This window comes from Alternaria ventricosa, assembly GCF_023758065.1.
Source record: "Alternaria ventricosa strain BMP 2768 chromosome Unknown scaffold_5, whole genome shotgun sequence".
Classification (NCBI taxonomy): domain Eukaryota; kingdom Fungi; phylum Ascomycota; class Dothideomycetes; order Pleosporales; family Pleosporaceae; genus Alternaria; species Alternaria ventricosa.
The window spans coordinates 856,566-874,016 of record NW_026055685.1 but is presented as its reverse complement, the minus strand read 5'-3'; the positions used below and the strand labels follow the sequence as shown (position 1 = coordinate 874,016).

At 53.5% G+C, this 17,451-nt stretch overlaps 4 protein-coding genes across 4 annotated transcripts; 3 read left to right on the top strand and 1 right to left on the bottom strand.

The window, feature by feature from the left end:
- Positions 1 to 61: 61 nt before the first annotated feature.
- J4E93_003663 (uncharacterized protein) lies at positions 62 to 1,759 on the top strand (the record flags this gene model as incomplete). The annotated part of the gene is made up of 3 exons (XM_049341597.1): positions 62 to 582; positions 636 to 734; positions 844 to 1,759. The coding sequence occupies 3 exons, from the start codon at positions 62 to 64 to the stop codon at positions 1,757 to 1,759; spliced, it is 1,536 nt and encodes a 511-aa protein (XP_049201102.1).
- Positions 1,760 to 2,922: 1,163 nt separating this feature from the next.
- Positions 2,923 to 4,630, top strand: J4E93_003662 (uncharacterized protein; the record flags this gene model as incomplete). The annotated part of the gene is made up of 4 exons (XM_049341596.1): positions 2,923 to 2,989; positions 3,117 to 3,391; positions 3,447 to 3,518; positions 3,575 to 4,630. 4 exons carry the CDS (start codon positions 2,923 to 2,925, stop codon positions 4,628 to 4,630), a joined length of 1,470 nt encoding a protein of 489 aa, XP_049201101.1.
- A 224-nt stretch (positions 4,631 to 4,854) lies between these two features.
- J4E93_003661 (uncharacterized protein) lies at positions 4,855 to 7,622 on the bottom strand (the record flags this gene model as incomplete). Its single annotated transcript, XM_049341595.1, has 3 exons — positions 4,855 to 5,973; positions 6,022 to 6,629; positions 6,695 to 7,622. The coding sequence occupies 3 exons, from the start codon at positions 7,620 to 7,622 to the stop codon at positions 4,855 to 4,857; spliced, it is 2,655 nt and encodes an 884-aa protein (XP_049201100.1).
- Positions 7,623 to 14,688: 7,066 nt separating this feature from the next.
- J4E93_003660 (uncharacterized protein) lies at positions 14,689 to 16,498 on the top strand (the record flags this gene model as incomplete). Its single annotated transcript, XM_049341594.1, has 5 exons — positions 14,689 to 14,821; positions 14,870 to 14,921; positions 14,966 to 15,039; positions 15,086 to 15,804; positions 15,851 to 16,498. The coding sequence occupies 5 exons, from the start codon at positions 14,689 to 14,691 to the stop codon at positions 16,496 to 16,498; spliced, it is 1,626 nt and encodes a 541-aa protein (XP_049201099.1).
- Positions 16,499 to 17,451: the final 953 nt, after the last annotated feature.

Here is a 17,451-nt window from a genome sequence, read left to right as displayed (position 1 = left end):
ACAAATAACCATGATGGGGTAACGCCAATCCCTACCTCCGCAGTCTACGCATTCATCAACCATGGCGCTCGCTGCAGCACTCCTCCTCGGACTCAGTCAACTTCAGCTAGTGACTGCTGTCAGCTCTCTGCATATCGACACATCTTCTGGACCGGTTGAAGGCTTTACAGATGACATCACACCAAACGTCGCACAGTACTTGGGTATACCCTTTGCCGAACAGCCTGTGGGAGCCCGACGCTGGTTGCCACCGGCTCCAAAGTGCAGAGCGAACGAGACGCTCAAAGCAACCAACCTCGGCCCTTCTTGCCCCCAGTTCGAGGGCGATGCACCTAATGTCTGGCTGACGGACGCGCCCGAATTCATCATCTCGCCACGCGACTACCAGTCAGAGGAATGTCTGAACCTCAACGTCTGGGCTCCTTTGTCCACCTGTGAGACCGATAAAGATGAGTCGGAGCCGTTACCGGTCCTGGTCTGGATTCATGGTGGAGGTTTCGTGACGGGCGGACCAACGGTGCCCTACCAGGTTCCAGCCAGATGGGTGGAACGAACAGGAAAGCACATTGTCGTTGGGATCAAGTAAGTCTAGCTCAATTCATATGGACCCATCCCATGTCTTACCAACACCACAGCTACCGTTTGAACATCTTTGGCTTTCCCAATGCCAAAGCCCTTGCCGATGGCGAACAGAATCTGGCCTTCCTAGATCAGCGTCTCGCTCTAGAGTGGATGTAAGTGTGCATACATGAACTTGTAATGGATCAGTTTATCGTACCCATCTCTTCTTCTTGGATCTATAGCTTCTTAAAGTCATGGATCAGAAACTTACTTATCTTGCAGCCGCGACAACATAGCCAACTTCGGTGGTGATCCAGATCGTATTACGCTCTGGGGCCAGTCTGCAGGTGCCATCTCTGTCGATTACTACAACTTCGCTTATCCCGAAGACCCTATCGTCTCGGGCCTGATCATGAACTCTGGATCGTCTTTCCTATCCATCGCAACCGCTGATACCCAGCAAACGAACTTCACCTTCGTCGCTCAACACTTCGGATGTAACGAGACCGACGCCGATGCCGAAATCGACTGCCTGCGCAAGATCGAATCGAGTGACATTGAAAGCTTCTTGAAGGAATACTCTGACAATGGTACTTCGCCGGGTGTGAGATTCGTCCCAGTGATCGACAATGTCACGGTTTTCTCCAACTACACGGAACGCGCTCAGGCCGGAAACTTCACGCTCAAACCGGCGATCATTGGCACAACAGATAACGAGGGTAGCGCCTTCCCCGCATACAACGCGACATACGGGCCACCCCAGGCTGAGGCCGACGCTGCAACTGCTTCAAACTTCCTCTGCCCAATTGTGAAGACGACCTACGATCGCATGGCAGCCAACACGACTACCTTCCGCTACCTGTATGCCGGAAACTTTAGCAACATTGCACCTCGGTTCTGGCAGGGTGCATTCCATTCGTCTGATCTTCCGCTATACTTCGGTACTTACGGTATTGCAAGAGGCAACGGTACCGATTTCGAAAGGCAGGTAAGCGAGCAAGCGCAAGACTACTACCTTGCTTTCGCGGAGGATCCAGTCAACGGGCTACCCAAACTGGGATGGGAAGCCTACAAGTCCAGTGGTGAGGGAGTGTTACTTGGTTATGATGGAGAGGTTACGCAAAGCATCGCGGCAAGCGAACTAGAGAGTGCGTGTGATGGACTGGAGCCGAATGGCAACCCCCTGCCGCCGTTGTGAAAGAACACGACTCGGGCTTCTTGTAGGATTGCGGCGTAGCGAGAGCGTCGTGGAAGACCAAGAGCTTGTTATTCCAGTTATTCCGCATGAATCCCACAATATGATACATTTTCGAGATCTCCTGCGCCGCTTCATTCATTTACATGCAAGAGATCGATCGCACCACGTCGGCTCAAGAACCGTTTCCCCGCCTTCCTTCGCTTATCTCTCATCTTGCGTATCGAGCTCGGTAGAAGGTCCAAATGTAGTCTCAGGCATAAGCCTACAGACATGGATATACGCAACAGATGCTCAGTAACCGTAACGAGATTTGAGAAAGTTCGGCTACAGCACCCCATGCCGACCTCCATATATAGCTCAAGCCACCCGGTATACCAGGCGTTCTCGTAATATAGCACGGCTCCATGAAACCGAAGACCCTGGACCCTTGTCATCTCTGATCTGACAGCGGCCCGTAAAAGCAACTCGGCTTCTCATGCACGTCGTTCACACATGGACAGCCACCAAAAGACGGCTCGGTGTAACCGATATGAGATATTCACAGGGGTTCACGGTTGCTTCTGGGCGATTAGCGACTGCGCCATCGATGTATCTGCGGGACTAGGTGCGTGATGCGACGATCGCCGATTGCGACGTGATAGCTGGGGGAGCGTGCATGGAGGGTGAAAAGCAAAGTGTGGCGTAGTCGTGGCGTATTGGGACATGCGAACAACCCTACACATGCATTTGAGATGCAAACAACCCAAGCACCGGAAACGGTTAGACGTATTCACAGTCAAGTAACGGGAATTGCTGATCTAAGGTATGCATGAAGTTGACAGTGGCTGGTGCGCGAGCGCAAAGCGTGACACGTGTCTGTGGCTTCGACGTGTGGCTTTCACTGCCACTGCGGGGTTCAACCTTTGCACTTGCCGCATAGCGTGTTTGAGAAGTGACGTCAACCTGGAGCTTCCAAGATCAGGTAGCAACAAACAGGAACGACACGTGGTGTAGCGTTCCAATTGACGAGCTTCAAAACTGGTTGACAGTCCTTTAACCAAACTCTCTACTTTACGAATCCCCTAACCCCTTGAACACGCACTGCCCGCTAAGAGCTACTAGACCTACCAGCTCGACAGCTACTAGCAAACCGAATACAAAGACGGATATTCTCATTGCACATCATGGCTAACCAGGCGCCCGCATCTCTCGTGGAAGCGTTGACAGCCTCTGGTGGTGCTGAGCCAGCTGGTAAATGCCACTTCCAAGCCTTCGTCCGCCGAATGTCGATGTGATCAATGATCAATGCCGCGATGGACGCACGCTCGCTCATTGATACCGACTTTGGGCACGAAACATGCTAACTCGCATGTACCAGGCTTCCTCAACGACATTGTCAAGAACCTCTGGCCGAACATCTGCGTCGCAGGCTCCAACATCATTAAAGACACCGTCGAACCTATTCTCGCCTCGACACTACCTGGCCCTCTGAAGAACCTGAAGTTTGTCAAAATCGATTTTGGTCATATCCCCATCGGCTTCTCCAACGTCGATGTCCACAAGACCAAGAATGACGGCATCAAGCTCGATATGGACATGACCTGGGAGGGTGTGTGTGACTTTGAGCTTGATGGTAGCATGGTGCCTAAAGTGGTATGTTTTGGGCGTAATGGAAGAAGTCGCTCAGCTTAGCTAACATGGTATGCAGGGTGTTGAGAAGGTCCACATGAAGGGCCGAATCAGCGTGCTGCTATGCCCTCTAGTAAACATCATCCCACTGGTAAGCCCTTACACCGTCTCGCGTGGCAACGAGTTCTATACTAAAGAAATCTCCAGATCGGCGCAGCACAAGTCGCCTTCCTCAACACCCCAAGCCTCAAGCTCGACTTCACCGACGCCGCCAACATTGCCGACTTCTCTGTTATCGACAGCACCGTCCGCAAGACCATCCTCGGCATCATCGATAGCATGGCCGTGCTCCCCAACCGCTTCCTCGTCAAGATGATGAACGACGTCGATTACTTCAAGTGCCACCAGCCCCACCACGGTATCATCCGCATCACAGTCGCCCGCGCAACTGGGATTAGTGCTCCCAAGAAGGGCGAGAAGAAGAGTACCATGAGGAAGCTTCTTTCCAAGGTCAAGCTCGAGGACGTACCAGATTGCTACGTCAAGGTCAAAGTAGGCGCGGAAGAAGAGTGGAAGACGAGCGTTGTGGATAACAACCACGAGCCAGAGTGGAACGAGACCCATGACTTCTTGGTCTCAGACTTCGAGCAGGATATCACCGTAGACATCCAGGACGATGACTTGGCGGGTGATGACGACATCGGTATTGGCTCCACCAGTGTCAAGGAGATTCTTCTCAAGGGCGGTTCGCAAGATTTGGAGCTCTCGCACAAGGGCGATGCTACTCAAGCGCGTCTCCTGATCCACGCCAAATTCTTCAACTTCGTCAACGACGCACAGGTTCTTTCTTCCGCCAACGCACAGGGCCAGGCTGAAGGCCAAGTCTGCGGTCTAGCCACCGTCCTCATTGCCAGCGCTGGTGGCCTCCAGGGCAACCGCGACGAGCTCAACCCCAGCGTCAAGGTTACCTGGGGCGACAAGACGTTCCAGACCGCAGTCAAGACCTACACTCCCGGCACTGACATCTTCAACCCTTCGTTCGACCAGGCGTTCCGCATTCCACTCACTGCAGCTATGCTTGCGAACCCTGGTGCTTTCAAGATTGCGCTACTGAACAAGGACGTAGAGTTTGGAAGTGCGCAGGTGGGCTTCCAGGATGTTATGGGTGCGGAGGGTATGGCTGTGCACGACACTTTTGATGTCGGAAATGGCGCAACTATTAGGGCTGCGGTTATCTTGAATGGTGCTAAGTTGGCTGAGTAGGGTGCCAGTCGACGATGAGAGAACGGTTTGATGGGGACTATACATAGCATGATGAACCTGCGAGCTGCATATCAATAGCAATGAAGACATGAATAACGGCATCTTTAATGTATGTAAATTGATCGAAACGCCTTGCTGAGATAGTCGCGCTTTGTCGTAATGGCACACACACACACACACACACACACACACACTCACTCACTCACGTCTTACGCGGCGCGCAATCACATCGTCGCCCCCGCCGCCGTCTCCCCATCAACATCCAAAATCGCACATTCCTCATCATCCTTCGGCTTCACCAACTTGATGCTGACTTCAGGATCCTGACTATACACCCTCAAACCCAACACGCAGACTGCATTCCACGGCTTGGGCTGTTGCGTTTGAGGAACGTCTTGTGGAGGTGGAGCTCCGCCGTAAACATGGTTCCCCCGGGGATGGGGATATCTGCGGAAGTCTGGCGGTGGTTGGGAGTGGAAGCGTTGTGGGGGTGGGAATTGTTGGTTGGGGCTGTGGGGTCGCGGGGATTGGGATGGACTGAAGTAGGGGTCGTTGGGGAAGGTTTCGGAGGTGGGTGTGTGGTCTCCGCCGCTGTTGTTGCTTGGGTCGTGTGGTTCGAGTGCGGGCTCTGTCTTGTCTGGGGTGTCTTTTATTTGGATTGTGAGGTTGGCTGGGGCGTTTGGCTTGTCGTCTGTGTCCGATGAGGTGGGTGGATCAATGTCATGGCCAGTATTATCAGGCGCATCCGTCGCAGTAGTTTGCTCCGGGGGCGAATCTTTGTCTTCCGTTGCTTCCTCAGACTTGCCCACCTTCCCAGCGTTTTCTTTTGTCTCGTGCTCGTTCTTCTCTTTCTTCCAGGCCTCGTACTCGGCTTTCTTTTCCTTCTGCCACGCTTCAAATTCCGACTTTTCCTTTCTCCAAGCTTCGAATTCTGCCTTCTCTTTCTCTTTCGCCTCCTTTTTCTTCATCTTCTTCTCAGCCGCCTCTTTCTTTCTCTGTTCCTTCTTCTTCTGCTCTTCCTCGGATAGCTCGAAGATACCTTTGGCATTTGCGATATCGTAGTTGAGACCAATCTGCCTGAGCTTCTGCGGATTGCGTTCCGCCAGCTTAGTGACAACCTCCGGAACGTCTGGAGCATCTTTGTTTCTCGATGCTTCGATCTTTGGCAAGACTTCGTATACTCCGGCTTCAAGGTCAACTTCGGCGGAAATGCTACGATTGCCGAACCAAGCACCCCGAGCACGTATAATGTAGTCGCCTGCTGCAGAACCCTGCTCTTGCAATATGAAGTGCAAGTCGAAGTCGTACTTGCCTTCTAGACCCTTGAAGTAGCGCTCATCCAGCTTTTCAGGGTCAGTATATCTCATTATAAAGGATGCTTTACGACTTACCTGACATAACACGAAGACGGTCGGCCCTGATGTCTTGATCTCGACCGAGAACTTCGTGTTCACATAACCGGTAACCCATGCTACCGGTACGCTCGTCCAGCGCTGCACTACAGTCCAATCCTCATTGAAGAGCCGCGTGCGGTCAAGAAGATCAAACCTTTTCAGCAGATCTTCGTAAGACATCCAGAACAGGCCATCGTCTCCAAATTTGTGGCCCAACTTATCTATCCAATACGCCGTCCATTCCCGAGAGCCGTCAGACCAGGGACCAGTCCACTCGCCCATGCCAGCATGGACTCGTTTGCCCCAAGGATTACGTATCAACACAAGTTGATATTTGGTACCGTCCTCATCCTCAGCATCGACTGCCTTCAATATTGAATAAGCGTGGCTCAGGGCAAGCCCCCTTCGAGCGTCTGAGTCATCCCCATCCATGCCAGGTGAGGAGGCTGAGAAGAGGAATTCCTTGCCAGCTTGAAGCAATTCTGCCCACAGTCGTTTCTTACTCAGGACGCGATCCGTAAGAATCTTCGTTGTGACGCCTCCTGTCAGGTCTTCCACCGCTTCGCCACTGCAACCACCAGCAATAGCATCATAGTCTCCGTGCACTGTAAGCTGGTTAGCAATCTCAAACATACTCCAAACGACCGCGGCTGACAGGAAACGCGCATACCTTTAGCGTAAGCCTTCTCTAACAGCGGTAGCCATGTCTCATTCTCGTCAACACAAGATGCGAAATAAAGCGCTTCGGATCCAGTCTGGTTGTTCTTCTTGTATTTCTTCTCCTTGGCGTTGGCCGGGTCATACTGATCACCAAAAGCGGTGTCAAAATCGCTGCATTCGAGGTACAGGTTGTCGTCAATGACTGTCCAGATCCACTCGCCATCTCTATAGAAGACGAAGCCATAAACGCCACACTCCTCGTCTCTAGCAACACAGATCTTGTTCATTAGAACGGGATTGCTGCATATAGTCGCAACAGCAGCAATGAACCAGCAGTCGCCATTTGAGCCTTGTCTGAGGTCAGAGCTGGAGAAGCCATCGAGTTCGAATTGCGGGTTTTCGAAGATCCAATCGACGCGATGCACAGAATTGGGACCATCTTTACTGCTGTTCGGCCTGTTGGTGAGGAGCTTGGCTGTAGCTGTAAAATCGAACACCGCGCCATCAGACATGACTACCCCACTTTGGACCAGCGTGGAGAGAGCGTTGCCCAGCCGCACGGGGCTAATTTGTGGATTTGTTGATTTTGCTGGCTCCTCTTTGAACCAACTCATAAGGCCTTGTAAACAGTTCTTTGACGACGAATCTTCAATGTCAAAGTCGGCATCGGTAAATTTCTCATTTGTACGATGGCATTCTTTGACGACACGGGCAACGCGAGCGCGACATTGCGCAGCGGCCGCTTCATAGGATTCAGCTGCATTCTTTCCTGTGACGGTCCCCTCTTTACGCTGCGTAGGCAGTAGATGCGCGTACAGACTCGGTGGGAAGATCTTGGTCACCTTCTCGGGTCGCTTCGTGATGAGATTGTCCCAGAATTCGTTGATGACCTCCTGAGGTGCGCCGGTTTGTGTATCCTCGCATCTCTCAGAGGCCATGGTTGCTTTTTCTCTGCGGGGCCCGGGCATCTGTAACGCTGTGGCTGAACTGTTTTGCTCGAAAGCAATTATGACTGTTTAATCAGGGGACGATAGCGGAGACCTGCTTGAAAGCGAATGCGAACACAGAGGGAAAGGGGAGGAGATGAACATGTGTTGAAGGTCCGTCTGCACTGGCACGTCGACTATAATGTGTCTTGTCGGTTTGGGGGCCGTATCGTCAGATCTGCAGTATTGGCTGCTTACGGCTGCCTGCGGCTGAACATAACGTCCATCTGGCTCCAATAGCATCTCTGGCGCATGCCAATGCGTCGTGCGAATGAAAGCTTGTCATCCCATGGCGATTGTGCTGCTGCTGCAAGTTCCGCAACGCACGACAAGGCTGTCGCTCTCTGCGCAAGGCAGCATCGCAGGCAGTGACAGCGGCGACCGAGAACGGGTGGGATGTGAAGCGTGAGGCCTAACGCAGAGTAAGCGGTCCAGTTGTTGGTCAAAGTTTGTATGCAGAGTGTGTTCTAGCGCAGGCCACGAGATGGGCCGGGGCGCTGTGGCTGGAAGGCGCGGGGCAGGCTGGGCAAAAGGGGTGGCAGGAGCGAGTTTCGCGTCCCCCAACCCTTTTGGGCACTTGTCGCAGAACACCAACTTCAGATCTTATGATCCCATCGACGTCCTTATTCCACTGGCCATATATGCACGACATGCGTCCTGCAGGCGCATGATTATATATCGACTGAGTGACAGGTCGCCGCCTGTGATGCGATTGGTAGGGTCGTCTTCCGAGATCTCTCGGTGCGCCTTCGGAACCTTGCGATGTTGCGAAAAGCGATGCTGAAATATGGTCTGATAAGTTAGCTCCCCTGTCGGTACTGGCAGATACGCAACATGCGATGCTCCAAGCTGATGAAGACTTGCGTTGTCCATCTATCTCTTGCCGGCGGCAATCGTGTCGCTCTTCATCAAGCAGGCCCGAATAGGGCAATCGTATCCACCACCTTGTCTTCCAACTTTTCTGCGAGACGAGAAGACGGCTCGCAAGAACTACGGCTCTTGGGCTCTGCGATGCGCGCTGAAACTACAACTGTTGGACCCTTGGACAGCACGTCCATGCCCAGATGTCTTGCGTAGTCGATCGGGAATTGTGGGTCTTTAAAGACAGAGCAATCGGTACCAGGCGTGTTTGGCGACAACATCGCGCTAAGTGTCTAACTCATCGCTTGGCTCACAGCTGTCTGGAAAGTCATGTTTGGTAACAGTATGCTAGTCATATGTCACTTACTAACAAAGGATTGCACTGCGCATACCAACCTTGGAACCCGATGAGATGCGCGGCACCGAGACGAGGCGGAATCCTACGGCGGTGCCGTTAATACGATGAGCTAATTTCAATGTGAGAACACGACGATTGCCGCAGCTCTTGCCGCAAACTGCAGAAGATGGACGGGCCGGTGTATTCGATCTGGTTATGATATGAAGTAGTCTACTAAGCCGCCAAGGCATGCCGCCTCATGGGTATGTGAAACAGCAACCCCACCCATAGGCGTCTAGATGTACATGTAGCTAGAAGAGAGAGACGAGATAACAATCCTGGACTCCCAATAGTACCGAATAGTGTGTGAAGAATTGAGGACATTATGACTTGCTGGTTTGCACCGGTCGTTGTACTGTAAAGCGACAAAAGGGACAAGAAGCCGTGTGTGGATGTCGGCCGTGGTATAGTTGAAGAAAGCCTGGTATCGTAGGATCTGACAGACGGGTCACAACGGCAATCGCCATCGGCCTTGCTGTGCAGGCCCTGGCGAGTCTGAAACCCTTGCAAAGCGGGTACCCCTTTGCTTCTGTCTAGCGAGTCGTAAAATCCATTCCTGCAAGGAAGCCTGCCGTTTCGAGATATAGTCGCCAGCGACGGCGACGTGAAAAGTAGAGATGCCTGAACGCCATGCTGAGGTAATAAGGCTGACGTGAAAAATGATGATGAAAACCGTAGCGGAGATGGGTGGTGTGTGATGATGTGGGAGGGTCGTCAGCCGCCAATGACAGCTCGCGTGCATCTGGGAACCGGGATCTCGGGTGCTTTGGATCGTAGTTGGCGATCTGTGCATTCCATCTGCAGTCAACGAGTCAGCACCTACATACATGTTGCATCTTACGAATGATCCCTCGCAACACCTTGGCACGTGCCGTAAGTCCAAGGTGGCATTCCTAGCGGAGGGAGAACCTGATGGAAGGGATTGTTGGACTTACCTATGCTTTGGCGGCGCAAGGCCGACACGTCTTGAGCTTGCATTGCTCGCACTCATAGATGTGAAATAGTCCAGGCGTGTGACATAGTTGGCAGTTCCAGACGACGAGAGTAGTGTCGGACTTGATCAACTTGAAGTTGTGTGTGCAGGTTGCGGGGCGGGCCATGGTAGTGAAAGAGTATTGGTGGGAAGCGTGGGATCAACGGGAACGACTGTCTGGCTGGTAGTGTGAGATACAGATACTGGGGCACGAAGGCTAGATATAGAGAGCGAGGTGAAGTACTCACCTGTATGCTTGCGGCAGGATACCGGTTGAGGCTAAGGTAGGATCGGACTCGAAAGCGAGGGTGTTCAGGGTAAGTCGATTCGTGGCTGGCAAAAGCAAGCAAGGCTTGGAATGAGACCGACGTCGGGTGAGGGTTGTTTACTGGAGAAGGAACGATTTCAGGGTTTGCTTGTTGCTACTGTGAGGACGCTAATGACGCGGATCTGTAGTCCGTCTTATACTGACTCTCAGAGATGCTGGCCCAATGGAGAATAAACTTTAGCTACAGGAAGAGCTGAGTGCATGTCCACCAGGCGCGGCAGTGTGCAACACGCAGCAGCGTGTAGCCGTCTCGAGGTTCTGCTCTCCTGGACAGAGAGAATCCAAAGCGGATGGCTGCTGCACCGATGGAGCAAAAGACGTACTCGATGGTAGCACAGGCAGGCCGGCTGGGGATCTGCTCCCTCTCCTCCAATATGAGGCCCTCTCAAAGAGACGGGCGTGGTGGGGTTGGTCAAACGCGGGCTGGCCGTTCCGCAGCCGCGGCCATGGTAGCATCTTGACGTCGCGAAGCCCCTGGTGCCGTAGCAGGGAAGGGCGCGATGTGAATGTTCCGAGATGCTTCGAGGATAGCGTTGCCGAATTCTATGTGTCACACCAAACCGTGCCTGCATGCCGCAATTCTCTCATGGCACCTGTGCAGTCTGCTGCATCGAGAGATGCTGGCTGCGGTCCAACTAGGGTCCCTTTTCGGCGTCCAATCCGGCGCCTCTCTGTGCACTGGAATGCGGAAGGAGCTTAGGGCGCATGGCGTCGGCAAATTTAGCTTCGCGCCTGCCATGGCTCAGGCTGCTCCTTCCCCAACGACGTGCCCGGCCTCGTCACGAAGTTTTTGTTTTTCGCCAGCTCCTCGTGAACCCCGGAGAATAGACGCACGCCAATCACATACCTAAGTTCGCTATCCTGTCCGACACCATGAACGATGCGTCCGGCACCATCGTGAGCCGCATGGGCTGTCCAGCGTCCCAGACACCAGCTGCCCAAAACGTCGTCCTGCATGCGCCTCCACCCCGTTTCTTGTCCGCTCCACCTGTCTTCTTTCTTTCACCGTGCCGTCATGACATACAGCCCTCCACTGCAACGTCTTCCTGAGCCAGCGCCTAGTGTCTGCTGCGATACACGAACTTGGACCATCTCCTCTCCGGTATGCGTCCGCTCTCTGCATTGAGAAGTGCCGTCGGCACTGTCGCCGGCCTTGCCCTACGCAGAATACGCGCAGCAACTGATGCAGGTCGGTGCATTTGGTCTTGTCTCTGCCTGCTGCGTCAAGTCGACCTCCAGCCAGGTTCAGCTCGTCCGCACGGCTACATGCAGCCTTACATTGCGTTTCCTGCTGTGGCGCGCAGATCCACTCATGGCCGGCAAATAGGTCTGCGTCGATGTCGAGATTCTGCATGCCATGTCGAGGGCATACTTGGACCAAAGCAGCAAGCACCATACAGGTGGCTTGCGGGAGATCCACTATCAGCTCTATCGACATTGCTTGCTTCTGCGACGCGCACTCATGACGTTCCGTTCTAGCATGTAATCTCGTCCCTCGAGTATCGGAACTTAGAGTCATGTAGCAGTAACATCAGCATTGTAATCACTCGCAATTGTCAGAGACACCCCTGACTGGCTTCCATATCTGAGGCCTTTATATCCGTATCGGATGCCTTGATATGCGTATCGGATGTATCTGTCAGGAGAAGCTCGGTCATGGCTTGCTGGTTTGCGATCCTACCTGTCAGGGGGCATCTGCGCAACGACTTGAACCCCACCAACGCGCTGTTCGTGGTCCTGTTGTTCCTTTTCACATCGACTACAACACCGTCTTCCCTTTGATGACATGACATGATCTGATTCATTGCTGGCAGATCTCATCATTTGCTAAAAGCATTTCCGAGGTCGGGACGTGGCGTTCCAGCGGCCTACCCGGCCACAGGCAGATGATCAGAGCTAGGTCCGGCGCATCACACCCTCCTCTGTGTACCACATAAGCCTTGATGGTACCTGACTGGACATCACGACGGGAACTACGTTTTGGAGGCGGTGGTGGGAGCTCTACACTCGCTTGGACCCATTGGTTACACCGGATCGGAGTGAACCTGGCGCTCGGTGCCACAATGCAAGATCGCGACAACCATCACGTCCGCCTGTGATCATGGCGCCCGTGTGGCGTCCTGCGTGTGGACGAATGCGCGTGAGCTCCAGACGGGGTGACTTCCCCTTCTCGCTAGCTCCATCGCCCACCGCAAGCACGCCAAGCACGCTTGGCTCACACCCACGCGACCTCTCAAATTCTACCACGGCAAGCGCTTGCGGGGGCTTTCGCTAGCTGCTCAAAAAGCCGCGTTCGCAGCGAGCCTCCAGGTTTGTGGCTTGACACCATGCATCATGGCACTCAGACACTCCTGTAACGCGACCTAATTTCTCAACCATGCAGCTTCCTGTGTAGACCCATATGGTCGCCGAGGTCTCATTGTCGGCTTGCCAATGTTTCTCCTAGGTGCCGCTCATTCAGACAAGGATCCGAAGGATATGCTCCTGCGTTGAGTAGTTCGGAATCGGCGATTCAACCGACATCTGGAGATGATACGTGATCACACCACTTTCCACGCTCGAGTACCAACAAATCCGGGCACGCGTCAGACGAAGCACAACGTCTCACCCGCTCTTAAGCTTTATCACGACCTCGAACCAGGCTCTTGGAAACGCGTCTCTCCCGCTGCAGCCTCTATTGGCTGGCCAGCCGCTCTACATTGCTGTTGTGTACGCCGTTTTCTGTCAATGTAAACGCGTCCCACGCACAGCAACATCGAGGGACATGCCAGCCATTGCACCATACCTGAGACCCGGCGTTCGGAGGCGGACCGTGCCAACTAGTGTCCGCATACTGTGTGCTGGACAGCCAATCGGGGTGTTTATTTTCAGCCTTACGGCTCATCACACTATCTGAGGATCACGAAAATAGAGGGGATTGCGATGATCCGGCTCCTCACCAAATGAAGCGCTGGTGTTCTTCTTTGGGTGTACGCCATGGTGGGACAAAAAGGGCTTCCGCTCGATGCAGGCGGATGAGGCGCCGTTTCTCCAGTGTTGCGCACCATCACGCTCTTCCATTTACCACATTTGCACGTAGTTGGCTAATTTCCCTAATACAGACTCATGGTACGTACCTAACATGGTGACACCAGCTCACCGCCTATGTCCGATATTATTCTTATAGCACTATGGAAAGGATGCAGACGCCCAAAGCACCCACTATTTACCTAGAAGGCTTCTACGAACTGCCGCCAAACCGACCCTAGCGGATCGACCTCCACGAATGGCTATGTGGATGCCTCGGGAGGAGCCTTTGTAATCTATGTCTCTCGCATCCGCCTATCTACGCCGCAAATGCGAATATCATGGCTACTGTGGACCAGCGTTGCCAATGGCAACGGTTGTCTGCAGCTCGCGCGATTAGAACAAAGGTCAACGTGCGCCTCCATAGCTACACCGACGCTTCTGAACCGGTTCAAAGGGTATGTATGAAGCCGGGAAGGGAACTATAACGGCTACGATAAAGATGGTCGCGAATCGGTTGAGTTCCGGTGTGGGGATTGATTCAGGTTGAGCAACGTTCAGCACCGGGGCCACAGGAGCACAAAGCAAGCGGTGAGCTTGTACGACCTCTTTTGCTTAAGGGCGAGGCTGTCTAGAATGCATAACTACAGACCATGTGGAGATATAGTTGTTGAGTGGATGCCTGAGGGTACCTAGTAGTATAGCCTTTGAAAGTACGACGTCTTGTTGGGGTCGACTTTGTGCTTGCTTGATCATTCACGTCATTGAAGACACGGTCGTAGCCCCATCCGCGGCAAGCTTGATGGTTGCGATCTCTTCCATGACGCTTTGGAGGCCCGATATACTTGCGCAAAACCTCAACAACGACCAGGCCTATCCAATCGCACACTACAGTGACACAGCATTGTCCTTGATTGAGAGCTCTCCACGTCAGAGGCAGACACTCAATATGAATGCTGCGGCCCAACTCTCGACTTTATATCTCATCACCACGTACTAAAGCCCAACGACATGTTGAGAGGCGGAGTCGAATGCATTGCGTGTACAAAGGCGACTAAGTGCATCGTGCGCGCACCGTTGGCCAGGAAGCAATGTGATGTGGTCGCGTGACAGGGCTGCAGCAACTTGTAAGACGCCTAGTTGATGCACACCTCTGCATAAAGGCAGATAACGATCTTGTTGCTCCTGCCTGGTCTCCCGCTCCCGTAGTTCCCTTGGTCGTTAATAAGTTATCCAGCCGTCTGCTCGTTGCTGTTCGCGAGTCAGGCACACGTAGCTGGTTGGGGTATCTGCATCGGGTCATTAAAGTGGGACCGGGCTAAACCCCTCCCGGGCGGATATCTGAGCTAGCATGTCGAACAATTTTGACAGACACGACCGTTACCGGCGCCCTCACCAGCCCTCACCTCAGTTTGCCCACTACGAGAACGTCACTCTCCTCGGCCCGCCCACCATGAGGGGCGCACTCGTCTTTGGCGGGTCTTCGCACCCCAAGCTCGTTGACGGCATCTGCGACAGGCTGGGCACGAAGCCTGGCTCTGCGACGCTGGGCAAGTTCAAGAACGGAGAGACTTCCGTCACCATTCGTATGTTGGCTAGCACTCTCGCCGCCTTCACGTGCTAAGCGTCTCCAGATACGTCGATCCGGAACAAAGATGTCTTCATCGTCCAGAGTGGAAGCGAGAAGTGAGCAGCCCAGCCTTGGTATGCGTCAACGGCTAATGGGTCAGAATCAACGACTCGATCATGGAGCTGCTGATTATGATCTCGGCCTGCAAAGGCGGCTCAGCCAAGTCGGTCACAGGTACTTGGCCTCTGTAACACTCGCTGCCAGCTGCTGACATCGCCAGCGGTCATGCCCTACTTCCCATACTCGCGCCAGTCCAAGAAGAAGCAGCACCGCGGGGCCATCACCGCCCGCATGGTCGCAAACCTTCTTCACATCGCTGGTGTGAACCACGTTATGACCATCGACCTCCATGCCTCCCAGATGCAGGGCTTCTTCAAGTGCCCTGTCGACAACCTCGTCGCCGAACCCCTCCTCGCCCGCTGGATACGCGTCAACGTGCCGAATTGGAGGGAAGCCGTCGTTGTTAGCAAGAACCCTGGTGGCACCAAGCGCGTCACGTCTCTGGCAGACGCGTTGAAGCTCAGTTTTGGTATTGTCACAACCGACAGGCGGAGGGCAGGCACGGCGGTGCACTGGAACGAGAGCGCCATGTTCGAGCAACTTAGGCTGGATGGCTCATACGAGACTCCCGACGACTTGGTCGAGGCTGCGCTGGATGCCGACGCGGAGATCACACCCATCTCCAAAATGACGGTAGACGCAAAGGCAGAACCAGGCAAGTCAAGTCTGAAGCGCGTACCGTCAAACCCCCTGCAAAGGCGAGCCAACGGATGGTCAGAGCCGACCGGGAGCCACCCGCTGTCTAAGAGTATGCGCGCAGGCTCTATTGTCGAGCCCGAGGTACCGCTGGAGCCCATTCGAACAGATGTCGAGAAGAACAGGGAAGAACCCGAGGAGCAGAGTGCAGATGAGAGCGGCGCCGAGGAATACACTGACGAGGTATGTTCCCTTGAAAGGGTCTGTCGAATACAGCTAACGTCTGCAGCGTGCGAGGAACGTCATCCACGGACGACTAGTACAAGGCCATATCGTCGACGATACGCATCCCTCTCCCTCCATGTCCGCGACATCGACCAACACCTGGCGCAACCGCCCTCCGTCCGAAGGCGAAAACGACGATATACCCTCGCACATGATGTCCTCTTTCATCTCGACTACCTCCTCCACCCGCAACAGGGACACCGAACACTCGCATGCCCTCGGTGGCACATACGACGCCGCAGCATCATCTGAAGACGAGGAAGAGGATCTCAAGAACCCCGAGCTCGAGACCATGGTCACTCTTGTCGGCAACGTCAAGGATCGCCCTGTCTTCATCGTTGACGACATGATGGACAAATCTGCGTCATGGATTGCGGCCGCCGAGACTGTTGTCAAGCGCGGTGGTGCGACAAAGGTCTACTGCTTCGCTACCCATGGTATCTTTGGCGGCGACTGTCTTGAGGAGATGAGCAACTGCGATGTCATCGACAAGATCGTCATCACGAACGCATTTCCGATCCCCGACCACAAGCTTGCGCAGGCGAGCCCTGATAAGCTTGTGGTCATCAACGTCGACAATCTCCTAGCAGAGGCGATTCGAAGGAACCACCATGGAGAGAGCATGAGCCAGCTTTTCCTCCACTACGACTAGCACACGGGCTCATCAAACACGGGAATGGTTGTAGGGTTTGGGAAAACGGTTAGCAAGGCGTATTGGTACCGGCCACATGGCTTTGAAGGTCGACACGGCGTTATGGTCAGGCACCTAAAAGCCCATATTGTGGCATGAATAACGATGAAGAAGATACCTTATCAGGCTTATAGCCACACATGCAGTAAGTTGCAAACATCAAAGACATTATTGATACCAGACTCGTCATTGATGATAATCCTCTTTTTCTTCTTTCTCCTTTCTCACGTAATCTTTGTCCGCGCTTACAGCAGGACAATGTGAAAACCCCGCAGCTATCAATGGTCTACCTGGACCACAAAATACAAACACCAACGATGCAGGCCTTGAGCCTGCAGGAGTCCCGTAATGTGATACGGCGTACTCTTAACGGAACGTTGGAAGAGTAAATACCAGCTAGAGCGCTTCTGGAAATGCCTGGCGCCTCATACCATGGGGGGTCAGGCGCGAGAGGGCTCTTGTACATGAGATTTGTGATATTCTGACTGCCTATGCTGTTGTTTGATGGGGTAGTTAGTATACACGTGCACCCTCTACTGCCTACAAATCCCAGCTTTAAACTTCCATCAACACCCCTTCGTTCTTGTCGAGAATAAAGTGCTATTTCATGTGCCTCGCTCTGCATCCACGATATATACATGAAACCAACGCAACTGTACCCCAGACATATAACCCGTTGGCTATCCTCCATATCTAGCCAGGGAACTACGAAAATACTCCACATCGTTACTTTTTCCGTTCACCGGACACCGGAATCTTCACCCCACACTAAAGGGTGGTGGCAACCCCACTTGGGGTTCTGCAAGTCAAGGACTGGTCTCGTCCTCACCGCTTGTTACACGAGTTGCTTAGTGCGCATCTCCCGCAGCTGCCGCCGCTATCATGGTGTATTCCAGAGTCAAGTGTGGCAAGAT